Genomic DNA, 25,758 nt, shown 5'->3' on the forward strand with positions numbered 1-25,758 from the left:
TGGCTCCCACCATTTTTTTCACCTACAAATAATATAATTCAATTCTAAAAGTCAAACACTTACTTCGGAAAATCATTGTTTAAAATAGCATTTTGCGATGGATAACTTTCATCTGATGAACAAATTCCATCCTCTGAATATTCCACAGATGATTCAGATGATCGACAACTCTTAGGAGTTGACTCAGAACTACATGAAGATGTTGATGCAATGGGTGTGCTGCCATTCGGAAGAGTGATTACACTGACACTTACACCTCGTCGAACTGGGGTACCCTGGTTTTCTTGGGACTTGAAAATAAAAGTTTAATTGAAATTGTGATGATTACTCATGTTATAGTGTGAATCATATTTTTCAAGATATACCGCAACAAATGATAAAAACATAGAAAGTAGAAATTTCAGAAAAATAAAATACTTGTATATACAGGAGCCTATCAACTTGAAAAAAAAAATGATATTGATGGCATTCCCATATCCTTAATGAAATATTTGCCAATTCATTGTCATTATCAATTCCATATCATGCCGAAATCTATGATGTGTAAGCAATATAAGAATTCTTTTTATCACAGAAAATGAAAACATGCAAAATACCACCAAACAAGATGTGCAATATGCAACAATTGATTGCATAAAATTACATCTTTTCATGGCCAAAAGAATTAGTAATCAGGAATCTAGGGTGCAAAAATAGGTACTCTGGAAGTATGTGAACCAAGATGGCGGACACCGGAACGTAGTATGTGTACCAGGTTAGGGTTACGCCATCTTGGTTCACATACTACGGGAGCACCCAAAATTATTTGTAATACATGGGACATTCCCATCTTTGACTTCAATTCAAACAGTAAAATTATAAGCAAAGTAATCCCTGCATTGAAAGGAAGAACAAAAAAGGCTCTGTCGCTGCTAGAATATAAAGATTCAAAATTTCAAGTCGAACTATTTTCTGTTATTGTTTTCACTTACCGAACTAGTATCGTTTGAATTTGATTCTCCAATAATGAAATTACACATTGAAGATGAAGTCGTGACCGGTGACGAATTTGTCTCATAATGACGTGACTTTGCAAATGTGTTCATAGGATGAGGTAGTCTACAAAAAATTAAAACGAGTTGTACATGAAGAAAAACACTTTCCACTGCATGAAAAAAACTATTTCATGGAGTACATGGATAGAGAAAATCAGTTTTAATATCAGAATACTTCAGTTTACTTGTATTCGATTTTGCTCATATCTGCTAAAAACGCAAGACCATGTTTAAAAATGTATTAAACCCGGGTAAATTAATTTGAACTTTCCCTGATACTTACATTACAAGACTTACATCACATACCTTGGTTTGGAATACTGAAATTGGAAAGAAGGTCCAGAATACAGTGGAACAGTGGGCCGAGTGGACGGGAGCCAGTTTGGAGCTGACCGCTCTGAAAATAAAGAATGAATCATACAAAAAAGGATCACGAATAAATACAAAAAAAAATGAGAAAATCTTGAGAAACATAAAACTAACGCTATTCATATCACTGTACATACACCCATTATAAAAACTCTAAACTGTGCAAAAATCGGAATACAAGTCTCGAGTATCCCTTGGTAATTAGCTATTCAAGATTGAACAACAAATATACCTAAACATAATGCGTAGTGAGGGAATAATGAAGAGTTTCAAAATAGACATTAAGAGGAATCTATCAAAAAAGGGTAACATAAGTTGTTTTATTAGGAAAATTAAATAACCACAATTGCATAATTCCTAATTGTAATTAACTATAAAATTCAATTGCAATGCGAACCAAAATGTTAATATCAGTATTGTCACCATGGTGATTAATAATAATAGGATATTTACCTGGATCCATTCTCTCTCTTCTTTTATTTTCTTCTTCAGATTTGAAATCTCCCATACTTGCAGAATTGACTAAATTCTTCTCATGTTTCCTACTGTTACCCCGTGCAAATTTCATCACATTTTGTGATACAATCGGAGCAGAGGATACAGAATTGAACTGAGATGAATCCATTGCCTTAAAAAAGTTTAAGCATTAGTCAAGATTAGCAATACGATACTAATTTAATATAATAAATCAATGGTTCTCGGACTTTTCAGGCCGGGCACCCTTTTTAGAATTTGTCAAGTATCCTCCCCACCTTCAAAAATAATTAGCTAACAATTGGCTACAAATAACAGATAGTAAGGCGAAAGTAAGCTTTATTCAAAAAACATGTTGGAAATACGTGGATGTAACGTAAATGTCCAAAATAAGACTGGCAAGATCAAATATAACTTTATTTTTAATTAGCTTCATGCCCCCTCAAAAAATTGTGGGACGCGCCCCAGTGTCTGAGAACCCCTGTAATAAATTATATTGGATAGGGTTTCTCAAACTGGATCCTTTGAGCACTAGGGAGACACTGAGTGGTCCTCTGAGGGGCATGAGTAAAGACCTTCACTGGGTGCAGTTCTCCATTGCTACATTAATTTTACATGAAGTAACTGAGAAATGCATTAAAGGCAAAACTAAGTATTTTTTAAAAAAAAGGGCAGGGAGGCCACTTGAAAGTTTGAGAAACACTGCTATGGGATAACAAAATATCTACAACCAATATTTGGCGTTTTCAAGTTACAGATAGAAATTTCTGTAAAAACTTTCTATAATTATGTTCAAAATTCATAATTGTCGAGCTCCATATTTAGGCAATCAAATAGCAAAGGCAAATGGTTACAGAATACCATATTGGGTCATCCAAATTTTCACTAATATTCTCCCAAAATATATGGAAACTGCTCCAAGACAAAATAATTTTTTTCTGCGATTTATTAAAAACAATAAATTCCCACTTTTCCAGCTGTTCAGCAAACTTTAAGTTAAAATATTCGGTGAATATAATTCGAACCTGCAAATCATCCATGCTAGCCGATCCACAAATAGTTTTTTCATTTGATTTATCTCCTCTGACTGATGTTGCTGTCAGGGGACCAACTAAGATAAAAAAAAAATAGTCAGAATCAGAAATATTTCTGTCTTTCCGAATTATACTAGCTCGTGAGTCGTGACATAATGTTTGATATTAGTGTCTGAATGCCGAGAAAATGGAACGAATAAGTGTAAAAAACTGTATTTGGAAAAAGCAAATTTATAAGACAAAGAATGAAGATGAAAACTCACACTGCATATGATTTCTCAGAGTCAATGTTCGATTGGCACCAAATCCTTTGACAACAAGAACGTTTGGTAAAGCACGAAGCAGAGATTCAAATGTAGGAAATCCATATCTTTCAAAATCAACTGGTCTTTGAAATGTTGTCAAGTATGCAAAATTGAATTCTCTGAAATAAACCCAAAGAGTGAAGTTAATGTTTGATTACTAAGATTTGTAAAAATTAACATATTTCAATATCATTTCAAGTTCCTGATTTGTCTCCATTTCAATTACTTTTTATGATTTGCCGAGGAAAAATTCTATTAATTAGTTTTTTGGAATTTTTTAATGTAAAAGAGTATAAGGTTATAGTATATATAAGGTGTGAAAATACAATATAACTGGCAAAATTGTGAAACGCTACTTTGCACTATATTTACTTTCAAAATTGATCATATAGTACTATCACGACTTTGTATTCAACTTAGAGAAGGATTTCATCATGAAACACAATTCTAGAAAAAAATCCATTACCCCATATTCATTGTTCCATTATTTTTCAGTAATACGGATCTGATAGATCTTGCTTCATTATAAAGTGGTTTCAAATGAAGGCATTCAGGTGCATCCAAATCCATCTGCAATAGAAATAAAAAGGATTAAATTAAATTAGTTCATTAAATTTTAAAAAATTGATAAAATCCGGAATACAAATACCTTTACTACTCCAGGTAATGCTTTTCTTATGATGTCAGAAAACAAAAGAAATCCGTATTCTGATGGATCGATATTCTCCTTGAATCTGAACAAGATGAAAAAAAAAAGATTTATATTTCCTATCCACAATTCAACATTGATATAAATTATATAACGATGAATAGATCACTGTAATAACGAAGATAGTTTTAACAAAAAATCAAAGAAATTGCAATAATTCACCAACAGAGTTGAGTTAGTCATAGTAACAATAGCATAAAACATTTTCAGGAAATGACTATGTTTGGATCTGACAGAATGAACTGACAGATATTATTAATAGGGGCAATGCTTGATAAGCTAACCAGTATCGCAGTAGATTGGCTAAGAGTGTGTGATATTGAATGCATGGTAATAAATATATCAATTACTGATTACCAGAAAGAAAACAATTTTGATTATCTTCAGAGTTATGAAGTTTAGAATTCCAATAAATAATAGTTCAGATTGAAATAATTAAGAAAGCTTGGCGATTTTATTAGTTTCCTTCATATGTTATGATATTGCAGAATACTAAAATATCAATATTGTGTACTTGATAAAAAGTTAATCATAAAGAAGAGAAGTCTAAAATAAATATTAATCAGAAACTATGATAACACAGGTGTAATGATCACCAAACTTCAGTCTTACCTTTCCATATACATTGTGTGCAGATGTTCAACATCAAGTTGATCTGATGTCTGATCAAGTAATAATGCAAGTAACTGAGCAGATAGAAGACGAATTGGTTTACGTTCTGCAAGTTTCACCATTTTATCTCCGGCTTTGTTGACAACAACCTGAAAGACATGAAATTTTGATAACTCAAATCATCACAATTTTACGGGAAAAAAATATAATGGGCATGCCGGAAAACAAATAAAATTCGGAGTCCTCAGTCAAGTTTCCATACATATATTTCAAGCTCGGATACTTCTAAAACAGTGCTCCACAAACGGTGGGGCGCAACCCAATAGGGAGGCGTAGACAATTTTTTGAGAAGGCGTAAAGCTAATTAAAAATATTTGTTAAATATGATCTTGCGTGCCGTATTTTTGATATTTACATTTCTTTATATTGGATATATTTAGTTTCATCCACGCATTTTCAACATATTTTTGAATAAAACATACTTTTGTTCTACTATATGGAATTTGTAGCCTATTGTTAGCTAGTTATTTTTGAGGTGGGGCGCGAAACTCAGTAAATTCTAAAAAAGGGGCGCGGCTTGAAAAGTTTGAGAACTGTTCCAAAATATGCAGTATGATTCAAACACTTTATATTCCACACAAAAAAAGGATATGTATATAAGTGTATTCACAACAAAATCAGAATGACATATTTTATGTGTCAGGGACAAAGGGATAGTTCGACATAGAAAGCAATACAACTTGAAATTCACAAACCTTAATCGCATGAGATAATTTTTTCATCAAATCATCAATGTCAACGGCATTAAAATCCTGTGGAACGAGAGGAAATCCATATTTTTGCTGAAATAGAGCTGGAACGCAAGCTAATGGCAATGTAGGTCCATCGAGATTATTTTTATGGCTGTTATCAGTAGAACGATTTGGAAGCATTGATAAGGCTGGCGGAATTTGTGCTCTCAATATACTGGTTATTTGAATGCTCAATATCTTTTGTTGTTCCGTATCGGTCAGCGCAATAAGCTTTTCAGTCCCCCTTTCTAAAACCTGAAAAATAAGTTGGATAAATGTGAACGGACCTTGCCACTAGGGCTGGTCATTTTGAATCGAATCGAATAGTAAATTATTCGAATCGCTCCAGGCAAAGATTTTAAATCACCGACATCTTGTTTTTATTTGGCCGCCAAACGTTAAGGTGAATTCCTCAATTTTTTTTACTGAAGTCATGTTTAAACGATGCAATTCAGACACATGATTCTATTCTTTCTAGCGAATTATCGATGTAACATGTTTCTTATTGTGTGTGAATGTTCAGCAAACTGTCTGGGTGATTGGTTCTATGTTTTCAATAATGTATATGCTTTTTGTGTGCCACCAAAATAGACTTGCCACCCAATTTACTGTGTGACATATAAACTTATAGCTATTTTGGTAAAATGTCGTAAATAAATCTCTTTATTCCGATTGCTAAACCGCAAGCCCCCATATTCTAAATAACGGGAATCCAAAAAAAAAATATTCCAAATATTCTTAAAATGAAGTTAAAAAAAAATTTTTGAGAAGTTGAATACGAATTCAAGCTTTTATCAAGTACTCTGATTTCTACCCATATTTTCATTCCAGAATTTCATTACGGATTACTAATACCTAAATTATTTTGAATATCGCTAGTTTCTACATTCAGTATCCAGACTTACCTGCACAACATGCGGTAAAGCTTCAAACAAATCTATCAATTTTGTAAATCCATAATTAGCAAGTTTACATTGTCGTCCAAACTGTCTGTGATAAGTCGGCACAAAATCAGTGAACGGCATACAATAATGAGGACGAGTTCGCAATATTTTGACAACTTCTCTTGCAAATTGATTTGTTCTCTCTTTCTCTTCGTGGGTTCGCTCTGAATTTTTTTTAAACATTTATATAAAAGATTTAAATATAACCTTTAGCCTTTTGTAAGACTAATCAAAACATGAGAATCTCTCCATTCAGTGTTTAATAGGTCAATGAGTAACAAGTCAAGGGAGCACAAAGTATAAGTATGCTAATCGTAGTCACATTTTTAGAGGTAGAAAACTTTTTTATGAGAATACTAGACATAAGGCAAGCATGTAAGATATTATACTCTTTTTCTTCTTTTCTCCACATCATTAACATATAGTTCGCAACATCGAAAAAAAATAAAAAAAATTTTGCAGTGGCAGACCTATTGATTGTTCTGGTAACATCAAATCAAATGCGCACAAACTTCGATTTCTATTTACAAATATTTGGTGCTCAAATAATCACTAAAACAAATTTTTGGTACTGGTACGAAATTAAGCAATTATATTTACCTCTGATTGGCAGTGATAAGACAATATTATCTCCTTCGCCTGTTGTACAAATATGACCTTCTGGAATATCATCAAGTAAATCAGATAGAACACTAACTCCATAATCACGATGACGCCAAGCTCGATTAAATGTCCTAAACAACAAAAAACTCCATTATCAAGAGATACTGTGTTCCAGTAGCGAACTGCCAATACTTTGTTCTATTTTCATGTACTTAATGATTTATATTTATCACCTCTGGGTTTGCGCATTCGAAGATCATTGTTAAAATCTTGAATAAAAAAATCTACCTGTTATATAGTTCAGGCATCTGAGCAACTAATATAGCTCGATCTGGCGTCGATTTTAAGATTTTAACAACTTCTTGCGTGAATCTTTTCACTTGAGCTCGATGTGTCAACGTCAGTATTCGGTTTGACAAACTTCCCATTATCTGGAATGCAGATGAAAACACAAATTAAAAGAACGAGCAATAATAAACAACATCTCGATATCTTGATGGCTTCTGCATATTTTGTACCTTTTTAGGAGATTTGGACTTGATCGACTCAAATTCAAAATATTTTTTTCCCAGTCTGAGCGGAATCAAAAATTTTGAATTCGTCAGGAGGACGCGCATAGTTCTAAAACCAGTGTGAATCTGTGTGACTCTACAGCTGACATGGGCAAACTATGGCCCACGGGCCAAATCCGGCCCGTTGGGTACATCAATCTGGCCCGCTTGATGCTGCCACAACCAAACTAAAAACAATTTTTGATGTTTTAATTAAAAATAGCTCAGGGAATTTGTTGAAATTGCAATTAAATTTAGTTTTTGCACGAGGCTTATTGTTTCCCATTTTGCTTCTGTGACACTGTAAATATTGGCCATAAAATGTAACTTTTTGCGTCACACTCACATGGCCAGTCTAGATGGGCAAAATTTTTGGCCCCTGGTCATAGAACCTTGCCCATTCCTGCTATACAGCCTTGTATATTAACTTGTTTACTACAATAAAAGCCCAAGGGGCTCCCGAAGTATGCGAACCAAGATGGCGGACATCGGAATGTAATATGTGTACTAGGTTAGGGTTAGGCCATAATTTTAGGTACGGGAGCCTCTGGGCTAGTCTTCGAACTGATAATAGGACTAAAATAAGCAAAATTGGAAAAAAACTATCGCCCAACCTTGGTTCGCATACTTCGGGAGCACCCAAGTTTCAAAAATGTAATATCATTTTCATATTAATAACTTTCATAGATTGTTAACAAATGAGCATAAGTTCTCGTCGAGGAAAATTCCAAAAAAAAACATTCTCACACCGCCTTTATTCACTGGTTATCGATAAGAAAGTTTGAAAACTACCTGTAAAACATGAGGAATTGCTGCAAGTAAGTCAGACAATCTTGTGAATCCATATTCAGCTACTCTGCATGCATGTCCGAATGTTCTTTGATAAGTTGAATTAAATTTATCATATGGCAGACAACAGTATGGCAGATCCTGAAAAATATAATACCACTGAATGATTGAAGTGGATCAAAGGCTCAGTGGATCAAAATAAAACTCCAACAGGTATGCAATGCTGAGCCAGAAGGATTCTGTTCCTTCCCAATAATAGAAGTTCCTTACATAACGATAGATATCAGTGACAGTGGTATAAGGCCCTACACTAACAGCTACTGATAAAGCCTTGTTTCGAGGGAAAGGCGTGTATTAAGCACTATATAAAATAAGAAAACAAAATTCTGATCTTCAGAAGCACAGTGAGGTGGATACAGTTGTGTAACTTGGAAGACATTTTTGAATTTTTAGGATCCTAAAATAAATTTTGTTATTTTTTATTCCAATTACCCGAATACACTTCTAAGGGCAATTTGATCAGAATTTCGACCTTAACTTGGGTCATTTTGCTAGTAACACCTCAGTCAAGAAACCCAAGAAAAATTGACCACTGACTTTTTAGGATAAGTTTGACTTGAGCCCAAAATTGATGATTTGATGCAAACCTGCCTGGAGTAGAAACATAGAAATCAACAGAGAAAGTAACTCACCTTGAGTAGTTCTACGACTTCTCGACTAAAATGAATTAAATTCGGACTTTTCCATCTTGAAGCTCCAGATGTGTCACTTGCCGTGTCTGACCCTGCCGCCGAAATAAAAACAAAATTTCAATATATAATTACTTAGTCTAAAGTCTGTGCTTGGGTTACAGTCTGATCGTATTCATAAATAGCAGTGATTCCCAAAGTTGATTGGCTGGGGGCCAAAATTAGAAGCGGAAGGATTTTTGCGGGCCAAGAGAGGGGAGCGCCCGCAGGGCGTCGATACCTAGCTAAGATACTGGTTCTATCAAATTGTTAGGAATATACATAACTATGATAATGTCTAAACAATTGGCAGAATCTTAAACGTAAAGAGGAATGGTTTAAACTATTTCACTCGAGTTCGGCGGGCCATATTAAATTGTTACACAGGCCATAATTGGCCGCAGTTTGGGAACCACTGATCTATAATATTAAAAATGTGTTTAGAGTTAGTCAGTAGGTTTTAAGATCTGTGAGTTGTATCATTCTAGGCCTAGTATGGCTATTGATAAACGAAATTTCAATGAACAAAAAGTAATCAGGATTAAAAGTTTTGCGTAAGAATTGCTATTATTGCAGGCCATTTACTGGGTAGCCCTATTTAAAATAATAGCAAAATTATTCTTGAATACTAAACTATTCACATTGCTGGTAAACAATATAAATACCTGTGTCACTTTGTGGTTGAGCCCATACTATTGCTTTTACTCCAAGGCAATGAGGCTGAGATGTGATGATTTGAACTCCTGGTACATATGATGCTTGGTGTTCTACAATAACACCTCCTTCTTCCATGTCAGCAGGAAATGGAAATATTCCATATTCAGCACGATAACAGTGTTCAAAACTAAAAGATTAACAGCGATGGTAAAGAAATGTCATGAATGTAAATGTTTATATTTATCCTGAAAAAAGAAATCAAAATAAGGGCTCAATCATATAGTGAACCTGCCTCTTGCCAGTCCATGGCAGGTGTGGGAAATAGTCAATCAGTTATTTGTTTCAGATACTTGAAATACTATAAAACGAGAATATGATAGTATTTACATAGTTATTTCGAAAGAGAGGAAAGGCGATAAGTGAGCTTAACCATATGAGGAATCACAACATGTCGACCGGTTTATGGGAAATGGGAAAAAGTTGATCAATTATTTGTTTCAAATGCATGGATTTGATGGTGGAGGAAGCCATAACCGACCAGCAGTTATGTGGACGACCATACGATCATGAGGCTAGCAATTCCCTCGCTCGTAATAATCCGCCCTCGTTTCGAACCTGCACCGAATATTCAAATGTGATGGAATGTGTGTATTGAACGAACTCACCCATCTAATTGAAGAATTCCATTATGGGAATGAAGTAATGCATGAAGTTTGGCAGAAAATTCTCGAAGACCCATCTCAATTTTCAATAAATCTCCACTTTCACCAGATGGTGGTCTACAAAGGTATAAATGTATATTAGTTCACATTCAATCACTAGCAAGACATTCATAACAACTGCAATCAGCGGAAAATCAAGATTTTTTCCATGAAGATTAAATAAAATTCCATATTTATATTTCTTGTATCAGTAATTAACCTCAAATACAAAAATAAGAAGACTGTTTCATAAGTATTGAAGTAAAAGTACTATAATATGAAAAAAAAAGTGTATTACCGTATATATAATCATATACCTGGGAGTATCAGTAGGATAATGCAATTTACAAACAGGCAGAAGAAAATCATGATTAATGTCAGGTGTGCTTCTTCCACTACGTGGACAAGATGTGATTATTTGTCCAAGAGATGACCTGAAAAATATATCTTTTTAGAAAAATTTCATCCAATCCAGCCAGACAGTATAAAATAATTACATTCATCCACTCCAGGTACATTTTTATAGACTAATAGGGTCAGGCTCAAAATTTCAGAAAAATACGGTAATTTTCAGCAAATGGGCAAAAAAATATCATTAGAATCTTTAAAGATCAGAGTGCAAAACCTCTGCATAAATATTTTGTGCCACAGCTGATTTAGAGCAGAATTCATGCATATAGATTGGATTTTATGATATGTCCTGAATTGCCATTGTAGGTAAAAACTTGTTAGTGTAGATCCTGATTTCAGTTCAAATATATTCAAAGTTTTGATATTGAATTCAATATTGCAAACTGTTCATTCCAAAACCATTTTCATTAGATAACTTCAGGCAATAAATTGTAAACTCTGGCTTTACTAACTCAAGTATAAAAGGAGACATAACAAGACCAACATACTCATCCTTAATTTGAGGATTGATATAAATTTCTCTTCCAGACGATCCATCACGAAACAGAACAACATCTGGTATTTGTTTCAATTCATCTAACCTTATCTTGTGTTCGAATCTGTAAAAATATATTCTCGTTTAATAAGGCACTTTCACATATTCAATCCATTTATTCACATTCATTCATTCTGTATATCTACAGTCTCTGATATGTAATGGTATTTTCAGTAAGAATCTTTATTTTGTCATTTCCTCCCCCATTTACTTAAAAGGTGAGATGATGAGCATTGGGTTCAAACAAGAGTAGCCAGCTAACTTTTCTACAATAAGTTCAATGTCCAAACAAGCGGATAAATATTATTTCTTCTAGAATCAACAATAGCTCATAATAAGCAACAAAAAACAGTTAGAGAAACAAGTACTGGCATGCAACATCATTTAGATTTTGAGCAATTGTAACAGAAAACGCAGCATGGCTTATACAATAAAATTTTACTGTAAATTTACCTTAAGCTCTGAAATTTTTTTGGTAATAATTAAAATCGATAACAAGTCTGTAATCATAAGATATATACAGGGTGATCAGACCAAGTGTACACAAATTGGCAAAAACATGTCCGCTTTGTTTTAGGTGGACAGTAACGGGTGAGAGCGATAAAAGACTAGAACTGGTAGTGCTATAAAGGCCGTTTAGCGAATACAAAAGTTAATTGTTGCAATAATTCAAAGCTGCTTTCATACCACTTGAAAAGCTTCGTGTATCGCTAGTGGTTTGCATAACTCAGATTGAGACAACTGCTCTAAGGAATAGATTGATGACTTGTTGGGACAAAATTTCAGAAAAAACCATACGAGCCTCGTGCAGTCAAGTTCCAAACAGATTGAGGCGTGTAGTGAAGGCAAAGGGAGGATATATCGAAAAATGACAATGTACTATATTATTTATCTCTATAATGCTATTTTCTAAAAAATAATTTTTTTCTCTCTCACATTTATATAGTAGGTAGATATTTTAATAAACATTTGTCTACACTTGGTCTGATCACCCTGTATTTATGAACACTAATTACCTCTTTTCATATAAATTGAAAAATCTGTACAAAGCCATTCTTCTTCCAACACAATCTTTCAGTAAGATGTAACAATCTCTCCTGAGAAATATCAACAAATATCAGTCCAGTTAAGCTTAACACATAATTTGCTACTAAAAAAATTGGAATGGGAACATACCTCCTGAAGTATGCGCACCAAGATGGCACACAACCTGAACTCGGGTTGTGTACCAGGTTAGGGTTCAGGTTATGCGACATCTTGGTGCGCATACTTCAGGAGTACCATGGCAACCATACAAAAATTACGAAATACAGGTGCTATTTTGAACTGAGAGTCTGAACTCAGAACTTTTCGTTCAGTTCACAGAGAATACGCTTTGCACTATTCAAATTCTCTCAGAAGTCAGAATTCTCATGATTCATCTTATCATTATATAATGAAAAAAAAAATCTCTTGCTGGCTTGAAGCAATCTATTAAAATTTGGAATTCATATAGATTAGTACCAAGTTTAAGTTATACTGATGTATTATAAGTGTAGGAAATTTTGGTAAAAAATGAAAGATAAAATTGGCAATAGCATGAAAAATAAACATTGCATTGCCCAATACTCAAATGATGCTTTTGCGCTGGCGAAGTTCAAACATATCTTTATCGATTAACCACATCGAGCTTTTATCACCTATTAAATTATCATTCAACATATGACAGGTGTTCCATTCACTGGATATTAACAAAGTTCTTTGGTAGCCACTTGGAAGAATCTAGATGGATCCACACAGCCTACTCAACTTATATACACTTCATGAGGTGAACAATGAATTATTTAGAATAAAATTTGCTGCAAGGAAACCATGAACTCACTTAAGACAAGATGCTTCTTCTGGTCCAAATTCTTCTCCATTTTGCTGTGCGAGAGTCACGAGAACACGTTTCGTACCAATCTTCTGCCTTTGTAAATGTTGTAAAACTCTTGACGCATCTTGAACGTGTGGTACAATGACATCACAAACAACAGTAAAACGATTGTGAGGGCGCACTTTCATATTCAATATCTAAAAAAATGATCATTTTTAAATCGGAATAAATTTATAGGAATTCTATAAAGACTTGCAACCAGGTAAGTAGTCAACCTACCATTGTTTCTGAGGTGAAGTTGTGAAATTGTGAATCAAAGAATATGGCAAATATAACGCAGTCAGTTACGATACCTAGGGCATGCCCACCAATGGACATGGACACTAATACAACAATTATTAACGTCTTTTCACTCTGAACGAGCCATATACAAAGCACCACTGATATTTAATAATATGCTAATACGATTTGGAAGAGTCCGAAGATGCCAACACAAGATGCCAAGTCAAATGCTTCAACCAGTGGGCTATCGCACAGCCCAAATTTTTATTAGGATTTCACTATAATATTATGCACAATCAGATTGAAGTTTTCAGAGTGATAAGTACTATATATATTCAATACATCTTCCTGTGATGTATTTTCTGACTAAAACCGGTCTTTTGAACTGATTTAATTCGAAAATGTTTTAAGGAATCGCTAAAAATCACAACTGAATTGTTCTGTACATACAAGTCATTTCTACCATTTTTGCAATTTTGGAAATTGTAAATAATTGCACAATCGTTTCCTTACCATTTGTTAAACATATCTCTATCCTTGTCTTTCATAAAAATCCTAAAATCAGTTTTACCTTGCAATGATCGGTTATCTGTTTCAGAAGACAATCTTGAATAGAGTTGATACCAATCTGAGCATCGATGTTACTTATAGTCAGTTTTACTCCAATGTCTTGGTTATCTGAAAAAAAGAGAATGAGCATTATAGCGTGGCTAGAACTAAATAAAAAGTTCATAAAAATAGCAAAAGATTATGCTCAAATGCAAAATAGTATCTATTGCTTTTATGGTCACTGAATCAAATTACTAATAGAAAACAATCTTTTTCACCAGAAATGACTTCAAAGTTGTACTAGTGCGAGAGTCACGATAAGCAAGTTTTTGAAATCATGGTATGGCTCTACCTAAGCATACCATAGCAAAATAGATGCTGTCAAGTTTTTGCGCCCTGATTCTTATATATACAATTATTGGTACTCCCGAAGTTTGTGAACCAAGATGGCGGATACGAAAGCGTAGTATGTGTACCAGGTTAGGGTATGGCTATAATTTTATTCCAATTTTCCTTATTTTAGTTCTATTACGAGTTCGGGGACTAGCCAAGTGACTCCCGTAGTATTTGTACCTGAAATTATGGCTTAATCCTAACCTGGTACACATACTACGTTCCGGCGTCCGCCATCTTGGTTCACATATTTCGGGAGTACCCAATTATTAGGTAACAGTTCAATATTGAATAAAAAACAAACAAGTAACATGATAGAAAATAAAAATAATAACTTTTATGTTGTTATTAAAAAGCATGAGACTCAAGAGATTCTCAGGAGGCTCAACGTTGCCCCATAACAGTTCAAAACAAGTATAAATATTAAAAATATTAACCCACCTATGATTTTTCGTTCTGGATTTGGGGGTTGAAATAGTTGAGGCTGGGGTGGCGGGGGAGGCATGGGGTTATAATCTGAATGTTGATAAACAGGGGAATGCCTTACCCGGTGGTACGGGACAGGTGGTGGGTTTAGTACAGGAGGCATAGGGAAGGGTGGTGGACCCATGCTACCAGGTGTCTGGTAATGGGGATGGGGCTGAAAAGGTGGTCTGAGATTTGCTGGCAGATCACAATGACCTGGAGTAAGATTCATAGTTGGTTTGATTTGATGATCAGAAGTAGGAACAATTGATTCAGATCTTTCTTGAATGTTGAAATTATCAATTCGATTCTGAATCAAAAAATATAGTATATTATCCTTTTACATTTTCTAAATTAAAGTATCTATGTCACCATATCAAAGCCATAAATTGGAGTCCAGATTTTCAGTTGTGACTCATGAGACAACCATTACGAAACGAAACATCGGCGCTCGAGAAGTATGTGTACCACTATGGAGGTAACTAATTTTGTTTGCCTACTTTACATCAAGTTGTGTAGAGGGACTGAAAAACCTATGGGAATGGGGGTATATTCATTTAACTAACACAGACAGTCCCCGAACTCGTAATAGAACTAAAATGAGGAAAATTGGAATAAACATATGCCCTAACCCTAACCTGGTACACACTCTACAATGAGTACCAAAATATCTATTTGTTATTACATGTCTAACGACCATTTTAGTGGTATTCTTGACTTGTCTGACAACCATTTTGTCTCTATTCATAATTTACTACGATGCTGGTCAATTTTGAGAATAAATGTACTTATGTTTACCTTTGGCTTGCTATGATATCCATTGTTATAATGTCGTGCTGGTGAAAAGTTGGAAAAGTTACTTTGATACGGTTTCCCATTCTTGAAAGCATTCATGTTTGGTGGACTTTGATGAAGAACTGAGACTTTGATGGAATGACCAAAAACATCTTCTCCGTCAAGTCTCTTGAGGGCTCTGAGAAAAAAAGGAAATTTAGTCACATATCTTGCAAAACAGATAAGATAAAGTGAAGTATTCACGCAATTACATCCTTTCACCTGTTATTCTTCTATTCTTGGGTCAGGGACAATCAACTTGCCCCAGACATCGCAAATAAAGACGAAGAAAACTACTTGCCTGTTGGCAGCATCAGCAGTAGCAAATTTCAACACAGCAGTTCCCATAGATAACTTGACAACTTTGCCTCCACAATTATCAGATAACTGACGTAATCTCATCCGTACTGCATTTGCATCGTTGTTCATTGGAAGATTGGAAACAAGCAATTGTGGTTGCGGTGATTCAGGTGACGTCTACGATGAATGGATTTTATTTTACTATCAAAAGTTGCATTTATTTTGAACTATTTTTGCTTCTTGTCCTTAATTGTAGTTAACATGATGCAATATTTTTTCAATTAATTTAGTAATGTCCAATATTATATGAGCGGGTTTATTGCATGTTCATAATGTGGCTATTTTTAATTTTTAGGCAGAAAATTTCTATTTCTAGTGGTACACCTGATATCATTTGTAAATTACCACGAGGGACACAGAAAATTGCTTCCTGATTCAGCACTGCCGACCTAATTTATTACATCCTGTGTGAGTTGATAGAATGAGATTTGAACCCAATATGAGTAACCTGCGACGTAAACATCAATGAGTCTTAAAGCTTTCACCGCTAGGCCCCGCCCCACTGAAGAGTTGAACTCAATAACTGTGAATGAATATAATGACGATTTTGAAAAAATCCTGATCAATGTTGTAATTTTTGAAGCAATGTTTGGGCAGTTACAACTTGATGTAAAATAAAACAAATTTTCGTCCACATTTCCACCTGGGATTTTTTTACAAATGAACTAGATCTCAAAATGAGTGATATAATTGAGTATTACCTTTGGAGAAACATGCACAATTGGTAGATCAGCAACAAGATGTTCGTAGCAGATGACAGTTGTAGCTGCCTGGAATGTTTATATTGAACAATTACAATAACTGGGATATTGAAGGCAGTAGGTGAATTTTAAATTAATAAGAAAAAATGTGTTGAGAATTCATATTAATTAATTCCAGATTGTTTTACTACTAGTAATATATTCAGAAAATAACGTTCAAATTTATTCAACATAACATGGTACTGAACTACTTAGAAAATGGGGATGATCAGATTAAATATCTTGGTTAAACTTGAAAAAACTGTCACTTACAACACCAAAAAATGCTTACTACAAGTTATCTTTAGGAGTCCTAACATAAATTTGAACAGAACAGAGATAAACAGAACTTACTTGAATCAAAGATGGACTCGCACTTGCTGGATGAATAAGAACAACGAAATATTTATGTCTGTGTCGGAGATCACTAACTTCCGATGTAAAATTGATATCACCTATAAAAGCAGAAAGAGCTTGAAGTTTTTTACTGATATAGAATATTTGCACCAAAATAGTCAAAATTAGCAGACTACAAATGTTTATAGGGTAGGGACGTGATCAGAGACTTTATATTTACCCCCCCCCCCCCCTCAAAAAAGGAGGGAAGGGGCTGAGGGGGAATACGACTCGATCATATAACAGACCTTATCCTCCCATCAGGTTACAGATGGGATTGGGATAAAAAAAAAATCTAACCAGTTTACTGTTCCGAATACATAGAAACGAACAATTATCAAAACCAAAATCGGGCAGCATTTAACTCATGAATCCCCTGATAAAAAATTATGGTATACAAACATTTTAAACTTGAAAATTTTTTTTTCTGAGGCTACCAAAAGTCACTATTTACTGTAAAAAGTGTGAAGTCAATCCATATTTATCCATGTATTAAAAAGTTTTGAATATTGTAGTTACAGAAAAAACTTTTATCAATTGAATAATTAGAAAATTTCAGCTAATTTTTTGGTACCTGTGATAAGAACTAGTGTAGCAGGAGCAGGATGGTTGTGAGCAAATCGTCTGATACTCTGTCTTAATTTATCATCGGCTGCGTTTTTTGCCGTTGCATTTATATGAACAACATTAACCTGAACACGAAACGAATAAACTTGAGTAATTTCAAAAATTCCAATTAGTAAATGGATACACAAGAATGCAGATAATAAAAACATATAGTTTTCATGAAATCTAGTTGATATTACAAACACAATTAGTGAAAAAAATTAAGCTTGTCCAAAAATATTGCAAGTATATCTTTAGAACAATAATGAACACGTCATAGAGTAACAAAAGCTGTTTTTAGAAAATCATGACTCATTCACTCAAGTAGGCGGTTAGGCTTTTCATGACGTTACATGGATGATGTGTAAGCAGGTAATTGACATTTTTAATTAAAAAATATATTGATATAACCAATCTATGTATTCTATGATCATTAGTCAGCCAATGACGTGGTGGCCTAATAGTTGGCTAATGCTTTAACTTGACTATGCTAGTATTATAGGGGGGAGATTCTATGTGTCATCAATGGTGAATCCAGTATATTTTAGCCAAAGCTCAGACAGTAAAATTTGGGTGGACCATGCATAACAAAAAATATGGTTCATATTCATCCTATATATGAGAGACTAGTACTGAGTAAAGTAGTAAAAGGCTTCATAATACGAGTTTAAAAAAAGCAAAGAACCAGCAAAGCTTGAATAGATCCCATAATGATTTTTGAACAAGAGTGTACATTTTATTATGTATTGTTTAATTGCTCGTTTTCTTGTGTTTTCCATTAAATATACTTTATACGATCAAAAACGATTTTGAGGTTTTAAAATTCGCCTAAACCACAACAAAATAATATAATATTATATTGAGAAACAAAGACCCACTTGAGTAAATATATATATCATTCATTTACACTGTCATGATAATAGTCTGCAAATATTCTAATCAAGAAAAACAAATAATTGATCAGTGAATGAAAAGCAAATCATTTACTTTCATCAATATCATGAATACCTGAGCATTATTGAGATCTTGTATGACATGACGACTTTCTTTGTTGATGTCACAAACACACATGAATTCAGCCTCTTTGTGCCCTGAAACAACACAAAATGAAATGTAGTATTTCATCAAGGCCATGTCTTGTATAAGATTGTAGTAATTATAACAAATAATTCAGAAAATCGAAATACGATAATGAAAACTTTGATAACAAAATGATATAATAAAACTAAATACCACTAAACCAGGCAAAGCAAATTATGTATATTTGAAATCGAAACCGAATGTGAAAAAAGAGTTCAGACAACAACGATAACAGTAAAGATGTAGTGAACATGATATACCTGCAAAAAATCTCTCTCTGACTCGCTGTACAATACTCAATGATGATTTGCCAGTAGGAACTGCACAATTCTCAATATCCCAGAACACTCCGATGGGATAAGTTGGTGGGATTTGTTGATCCTCATCCTTGAAATTAAATAGTTTTCAGATTTTGAACCGATAATTACGTTTTTTTCCTTTTATTGAATGGTGAATGGTGATATACCAATTTTGTCATAATATGAAACAGGTTTAACATATTATGCTTTTGGCTGATGATACAATTAACAAGGAAATAAATGACAGCACTCATGAGTCATGACAGTTCCCTTTGAATTGGGGTTACGTGACTCTAAAAAAGAGCATAAAAAATGTCATATTATAACTTTGAACCAGACAGTTGATTATTATACAGTCTATCCAACGATTGTGTGTCGCACACTATAAACACAAACCTGATTAATATTCTGGCAACATTCCGTCGGTTCATTGTGAAATAGAGCAGCAGCAAGAGGCAATGCATCAGCAACCAATTGATTTGAACTGCAAACACTTTGGCAGTCATCATCCTAAATTTAAATAAAATAATCTATTTGTAAACCTTCACTATGAATAAGACAGTGACTTTTACCACCTAAATTTGGAAACCTAAATTTTTTTCAAAAGGGCACTGGGGCGTTTGGAGGAGTTTCAGTCAAAACTTCGAAATATCTCTCATTAAAGAACTACTATAGTTCCCATATGAATGTCTTTCATTTATATTTGTAACTAACCTCTGCTGGTGGAGCAGGTGGTGGTGGTATGTTTGGCCATCTGTTAAACAAATCTGGTGTTGGATGCTTTATTTCCTGAAATGGATGAAAGTTGATGATTAAAAAAAATCAGATTATGGTTGACTATAGAGTAGTGTGCGCATAACTACTGATTCTTTCTGCCATTGTGTCAGTGAATCTGAGATTTCACGTTATCCTGGAACAGAGGAAAGCCGATATTGCTTCATTATATGGTGAACCACGGCCTCTCACCCTTTACTAAAACCAGGGTAAACCAAGATTTAGAACAGCGGTTCCTAATTGAGGCCACAGAGAAATTGAAGCGGGGACACACACAATTCTAGGCGCAAAACTCATTTTACTTTCTTGGGATGGGATTCGGAATCTATCAATCGAAAAAACACAGTCTATAAATACTACTGGAATGATGAACAGGGGGCCACGAGAGCTAAAAGCCTCCTCAAGGAGCCCACAAGTCCTAAAAGGTTGGAAACCACTGATTTAGAAATGACTCTCCCTTTGATAAATATAAAAAATCACAGCAAACAGTCACAGACATGCATGGCTAAAACACTAAATACTCAGTTAGAAGGCTCCCATGTTGCATAATCATAAAAACCTCTTTATTTTAATTAAATATTAATTACATAATATGCCTAGGGGAATGAAAGAAGGTAATGTCAAAATAGTAATAAATCAAAATTTATTTGAGTAGATTTAAATAAATAATATAAGCGCCACAGATAATGTTTGATCACATAGAATTCCCCTCAAGCATAATAAGTTGTTTAAATATTCAAATTATTCGATTTCAGAAGAACAAAAAATTTGCAATATACTCACTGGTGTCTTATCACTGGCCACACATTGCCAACATTGAGGTTGTTGTTGAAGTTCTGCAACTCTTTTGAACAATGGAGGACCTATCGCATGCTGAAACATAATAAAAAATAAATTATAACCAGTTAATCAAATCAAAGTCCTGTAGGATGAGACTTTCTACCTGTATTTGTATGCAAAAATACTTGTTGACAACATGATGGGTGATGGCCTTGAAAATTGTTATCAAAGCTTATCCATATTCTGGCAATTTGCGCAAATCAAAATTGTTTTTAGTACGAGAAGAAACTTGATGAGAAATTTGATTACTTGGAAACTTCATTATAAAAATCAATGTTGTAAATCCACCACATCAAATACTATGATAGGGTATCTATTGGTTAAAACATTGGACTAACTTATATTGAACATACAGGTAAAAAAATCAAACTCGAATCCCGTTCCCACCCCCTCACCCAAGGTGAAATAAATTGAGAATAATAAACCGGAACTCTGCTTGCACATAGCCTCGTTCAAAAAAAGGTGTGTAAAACCATTATATAAAAAATATTCCTCATATTTAGACATAATCTATATCACACACACCCGTAACTAAAAAACATGCAACAAAAACAAAGTTCCTGTTACCTTCATTGAACACACACAATTGTGGTTGGATCTGGAGCATCTTCGATGTGAAAAAGCACACTTTTTGTGTTTCGTACAATGTTTGACACTGTTCAAATTGCCATTAAAAAACTGGTTGGAAGCGGCAGAAAGATTAATGGCAGCATTTAATAGATATGTGTATAAAAGTTTAGTATCATTTTTCTGTCTTTTTCTCAATGCGTAGTTTGAAAGTGTTTGTGTTGCAACATCGACAGCATTCGATTGCATTGGATTTACTATACCAAGACTTTGAGATACTATCTCTTCAGGTTTTTTAAGGCTTATTCTGTTATACCTGGTTGCGTGACATTCAACAGATTTTTGAAATTTAGCATGACCTTGTATCAAATTATCTATCATTAACGGCGATTTGGAACGCGAGAAAATTTCATCTTGTTGATGTTGTTTAATTGTATTTTCAGACATTTTCCTGTCACATAAATAATCTAAAACTTCTGTGTCACGACTGTCGTAACCAGAATCAAAATCGTTTGGGGCTAAAAGTTGACCAGTAGATTCAACATCATCCTGTGATATTTTTGAAGACAAAAAGTCACTCGGCTTCAAAAGTGTTTTGTGCTGTAACAAAAATAAAGTAGTTTGTGGTGTGCAGAGTGCAAATAAAACTTGTGAAAATATAAAACAAATGTGAACAGTGATGAACAAATAACTTGAGTCAACAAAAAATAATTATTTAAAGCAGAGATCCAGTGAATCAGCAAGGATGTCGATAAAGAACACAATATTGAATACATTCAAAGTATTTAATATTCGAATTCCTGAGTTTAAATACAGGGTATCCTAAGAAAACTGAATACATAAATTTCTTAATTACTTCCATAAAAATGAAAAAAATTTATCTAACAACTTCGATTTGTGCCAAACCAAACCAAAAATCTGCCAACTTTACTGATTTATTAAAAGAAATTTAATTTCTACTTTCTTTGAATATACAAGTATCACAACTGCTATCTCCAATTTAGGATAAATATAATATGTATTCGTGGTGGCCAATATTGGTAAGAAAATTGATCAATATTGGTTTGCAAATTATTGATATTTGGTTCAATATAAAGCACCTGGCCACACTTTGACACTAAAAAAAATTCAAATTAGTCAAAAAACATATAGTATGCAACCTGGCAATGACTGCTGATTTAAATCCTTATTTAAAGTAAAGGCGTAAACCGATGTAAAAAATCAATACCAAAAGTATTTTTTCAAATGTATATTCTGTTTCTACCATCTTTGCATTGCTCACATTTGTACAGCCTTTAATACATCGGTAATTATGCCAATTTGGATAACACATACAGTATGTAAATATTTACATAAACAAAATAAAAACAAATCAACAGCACACATATCTTACTTGCTCAAACTGCATTACATTAACTGGAGGAGGCGGATGATCATTTGCTTGCATAGATTGATCACAGAAAACATCACAACTGCCGTTGTCTCGAGGTACATCCTGAATATGAGTCTGCTGCTGCATAGGGATGGGAGAGTTCTCGTAAAACGGAACAGGAGATACTACAAGTGCGGGTGAATCAATTTTCGGTGGCTCCGTGCCATTTATATGATTACCGACTGCTACACCAGTACCCATAGGGCCTACAACAGGGATTGCAATGCCAGTAACAGAAGGTACTCTAACATTGTGATACATCATAGGAGCATAGCTGATGATACTTGGATCCTGCTCTCCTACAGGCGGAGACATCAACCATTGAGGAACATCTGGTTTTCTTGGATGAATGAACTCTGGTGTGGCTGACACTAAAAACAGAACAAGACAATTTTTCAATGATTATTGAAACTAAAGTGAAGGTCTAAGACTCTAAGATGATTTCTAACAGTATTCAGTTGACTGACTTATTAGCGACTTGGTGGTACAGCGTATTGTGCTGAGAATTAAGACCACACTTCGCACCACTGTTTCCCCTAAGTGGATTCACTGGTTCGAATCCGGTGGGGGATAATTATATGCAAGAGGATAGTCGCACTTCTCACTGTCGTAGCGTTGTTCAAACAATTGGCCAACTAATCCCAGATAACTTGACCAATTTCCTATATACAATTCATCTCATGTTTACCCTTGACATGCTTCGTTTGTAAAAAGAGCAAGACAAGATTGACAATGTAAAAGTAAAACCCTAGAAGTATATGATAGCACAAAAATACCTTTTCAATTTGAAAAGTTTCTGTAAAAATACAAAAAACAAGCATTTTACCAATTCCAGCAAGATTGCAAGGTGGGCAGACATTTGTTGGAGTAACGACTGCTGAATCATCCATGATTGAATGACGACGCATAAAAGGTTGTGATGCCAAAGCAATACCATGAGCTTTGTCAGTAGTTGTCATAAAATGACCCCAGTAAAATGGGGGATTAGGAGGAATTGTGGACGGATGATTGGACCATGGTGCTTCCTGAAATAAAAAACACAAACCTGCAACTCAACTTGTAAAACTTTTAAGTGAAATAAGCAATAACTTGCGTAATGAACAATGAATTGAATACTTTTAAAATACTAAAACTCTTGCTTTATTTTTTTTTTTATTTAAAATGATACCAAATATTTTTTTCTATGAAATAACTGATTTTTCTGGTAGTTTTTCTATATCATAAATGGTCTTTCTAATATAGTAAGAGAATTGAATAGTAAGTTTGCAAAACAGTTCGCCACAAAGGTATAAGCAGATGCATCGATCTCATTATAAGCAGTAGGAACATGCACAATATCTTTCGATTACCCCGCGAAGGTAGAATTCGCATATTCAAATTTCACAGGGAGTAATAATAAATCACTAGACACAGCTTTCTTATCTCCTCGGATAAATATGAATAATTTCAATTAATTTAAAAAAATGAAAAAACTAAAACCATACATACTGGTATATTTGACGACGGTCGACTTTGCATATTTTGATCGACAGTTGGTTGTTGTTGAACTTGAATAAAAGCTTGGTTTGAATGCAATGCATCTCTTGACGATAATACATTGATTGGATACACAGGATGAAATTGAGACATCCCACCAGAAAGAGCAGGACTGAATTGATGATATGCTTGTGGAGGAACACTTCCTCCAATATGTTGAACGAACGATCCAGGCGGCAGAATAACAGAATAAGGGGGTGGAACTTGGTTGTCCATAATTTTAGCATTTTCGAGAGTTTCGGTTTGAATATTTTGTTTGGTATTATTATTAATATGTAGCGTATTTGCCATTGTGTCAGATATATCTGTAACACCTTCGTTGGTTGTTTCACCGCAGGTCTGATGAATAGCACCAATCTCACAGGTTAAATTGCTGGCTGTTTGCTGTATTGGAATATGCATAGGCATGCCACGACTGATTATGTGTTGTGTGTCAAGTGGTGATGGAGCGCAAGGCGGGGGTGGAAATGAAAAATAGACAGATCCAGTAAATTGAGGCGAAAATTCTGGGTAACTTGCAGTCATGTTTTGACATACTGTCTGTTCACCAACAGGTCCTGCACAAGATGCATTCTCCATGATTCTCTTTTTCAGAAAATGAAGTATGATAACTTCAATAACTGACAGAGGCTATGTCAAGTCAATAAAATACTCTAGCCGTTTGACCTGATCAGGTCTGCAGGTATCTACTGTTCATGTCCTAAATCACCATATTCCATGTCCATATCCGGTCCTTCAGTTTCAACTAAGACTAACTCAACCAAGCATTTGAGTGCTGGAGTGTGCGGGTGCATGCGCAACGCAGGGTTTTGAAGACTGAATTTGATTGTCAACAATTTCATGGAAATTTTGCTAGTACATCTTCAAGATAGCAAAAAGTAAACACTGATTGAGTCAGTAGCAAATCACTAATACGTGCTTCGTCGTATTTGAAAAGGACAATTCTAAACGCGCGGCCAGCTCTGCTTTGCAAATCTAAGTTGAACCTGCACGAAAAAGTAAGATTCCCGGCTATTTATTAGCATTAATCAATCAGCTGATTGGCGCATGGTTGAACAAGCAGGAAAACACTCTCTTCTGCATCAAGTGGTTGATTGAAGGGAAACAGAAGCTAATGGTAAGAACCCCAGGGGCCGATGATTAAAAGCACGTCATCATAATAGCTCGACGGTATAATCTGACCTGATGAGCTCCTTAATCCGAATACTTATCGTGACGCTGATCTGCGCAACATATTTTCAGTCCCGACAATGAAATAAAGTTTGTAAGAGTGCCTCATCCGAATTCATATGAACGAACAGACAGCTGATGCGTGGGAAATGCACGAAATATTTTAGGATTCGAAACACGGGCAACGCGAATCCTGCATGTCAGTTCATTTTACATCTCAATGACCGTCAGAAAATAAATTTTTATGGAGTTGGTACAAAAAAGTTATTAGCAAATTCAGCTTCCATTCTCCAGAATACCTACCTACAAGCCCAAAAACCCTAATCCGACAGA

General features: G+C 34.5%; 1 protein-coding gene across 2 annotated transcripts in view; it reads right to left on the minus strand.

Moving 5' to 3' along the window:
* LOC120335975 (meiosis regulator and mRNA stability factor 1-like) overlaps positions 1-25,293 on the minus strand; it is a 28,250-nt gene extending 2,957 nt beyond the window's left edge. The window contains exons 1-37 of one of the 2 annotated variants that reach the window (XM_078119481.1): positions 24,208-25,293; positions 23,546-23,744; positions 22,681-23,090; positions 21,288-21,887; positions 20,664-20,753; positions 19,821-19,895; positions 19,503-19,616; positions 19,068-19,194; positions 18,736-18,818; positions 17,696-17,813; positions 17,080-17,180; positions 16,687-16,755; positions 15,927-16,102; positions 15,590-15,764; positions 14,768-15,101; positions 13,956-14,062; positions 13,109-13,299; positions 12,264-12,344; positions 11,201-11,311; positions 10,619-10,735; positions 10,266-10,379; positions 9,609-9,787; positions 8,908-8,999; positions 8,219-8,356; positions 7,164-7,306; positions 6,873-7,006; positions 6,234-6,436; positions 5,293-5,583; positions 4,538-4,686; positions 3,866-3,950; positions 3,683-3,786; positions 3,175-3,335; positions 2,903-2,988; positions 1,857-2,031; positions 1,341-1,431; positions 972-1,098; positions 64-290 (exon numbers count right to left, since the gene is read on the minus strand). In XM_078119481.1, coding sequence (XP_077975607.1) covers positions 64-290; positions 972-1,098; positions 1,341-1,431; positions 1,857-2,031; positions 2,903-2,988; positions 3,175-3,335; positions 3,683-3,786; positions 3,866-3,950; positions 4,538-4,686; positions 5,293-5,583; positions 6,234-6,436; positions 6,873-7,006; positions 7,164-7,306; positions 8,219-8,356; positions 8,908-8,999; positions 9,609-9,787; positions 10,266-10,379; positions 10,619-10,735; positions 11,201-11,311; positions 12,264-12,344; positions 13,109-13,299; positions 13,956-14,062; positions 14,768-15,101; positions 15,590-15,764; positions 15,927-16,102; positions 16,687-16,755; positions 17,080-17,180; positions 17,696-17,813; positions 18,736-18,818; positions 19,068-19,194; positions 19,503-19,616; positions 19,821-19,895; positions 20,664-20,753; positions 21,288-21,887; positions 22,681-23,090; positions 23,546-23,744; positions 24,208-24,834 — 6,404 coding nt within the window. In that variant the 5' untranslated portion in view covers positions 24,835-25,293. The remainder of the gene's footprint in view (positions 1-63; positions 291-971; positions 1,099-1,340; positions 1,432-1,856; positions 2,032-2,902; positions 2,989-3,174; positions 3,336-3,682; positions 3,787-3,865; positions 3,951-4,537; positions 4,687-5,292; positions 5,584-6,233; positions 6,437-6,872; positions 7,007-7,163; positions 7,307-8,218; positions 8,357-8,907; positions 9,000-9,608; positions 9,788-10,265; positions 10,380-10,618; positions 10,736-11,200; positions 11,312-12,263; positions 12,345-13,108; positions 13,300-13,955; positions 14,063-14,767; positions 15,102-15,589; positions 15,765-15,926; positions 16,103-16,686; positions 16,756-17,079; positions 17,181-17,695; positions 17,814-18,735; positions 18,819-19,067; positions 19,195-19,502; positions 19,617-19,820; positions 19,896-20,663; positions 20,754-21,287; positions 21,888-22,680; positions 23,091-23,545; positions 23,745-24,207) is intronic. The other variant, XM_078119483.1, reaches the window with a different exon arrangement.
* Positions 25,294-25,758: the final 465 nt, after the last annotated feature.

This window comes from Styela clava, chromosome 2, assembly GCF_964204865.1.
Source record: "Styela clava chromosome 2, kaStyClav1.hap1.2, whole genome shotgun sequence".
NCBI lineage: Eukaryota > Metazoa > Chordata > Ascidiacea > Stolidobranchia > Styelidae > Styela > Styela clava.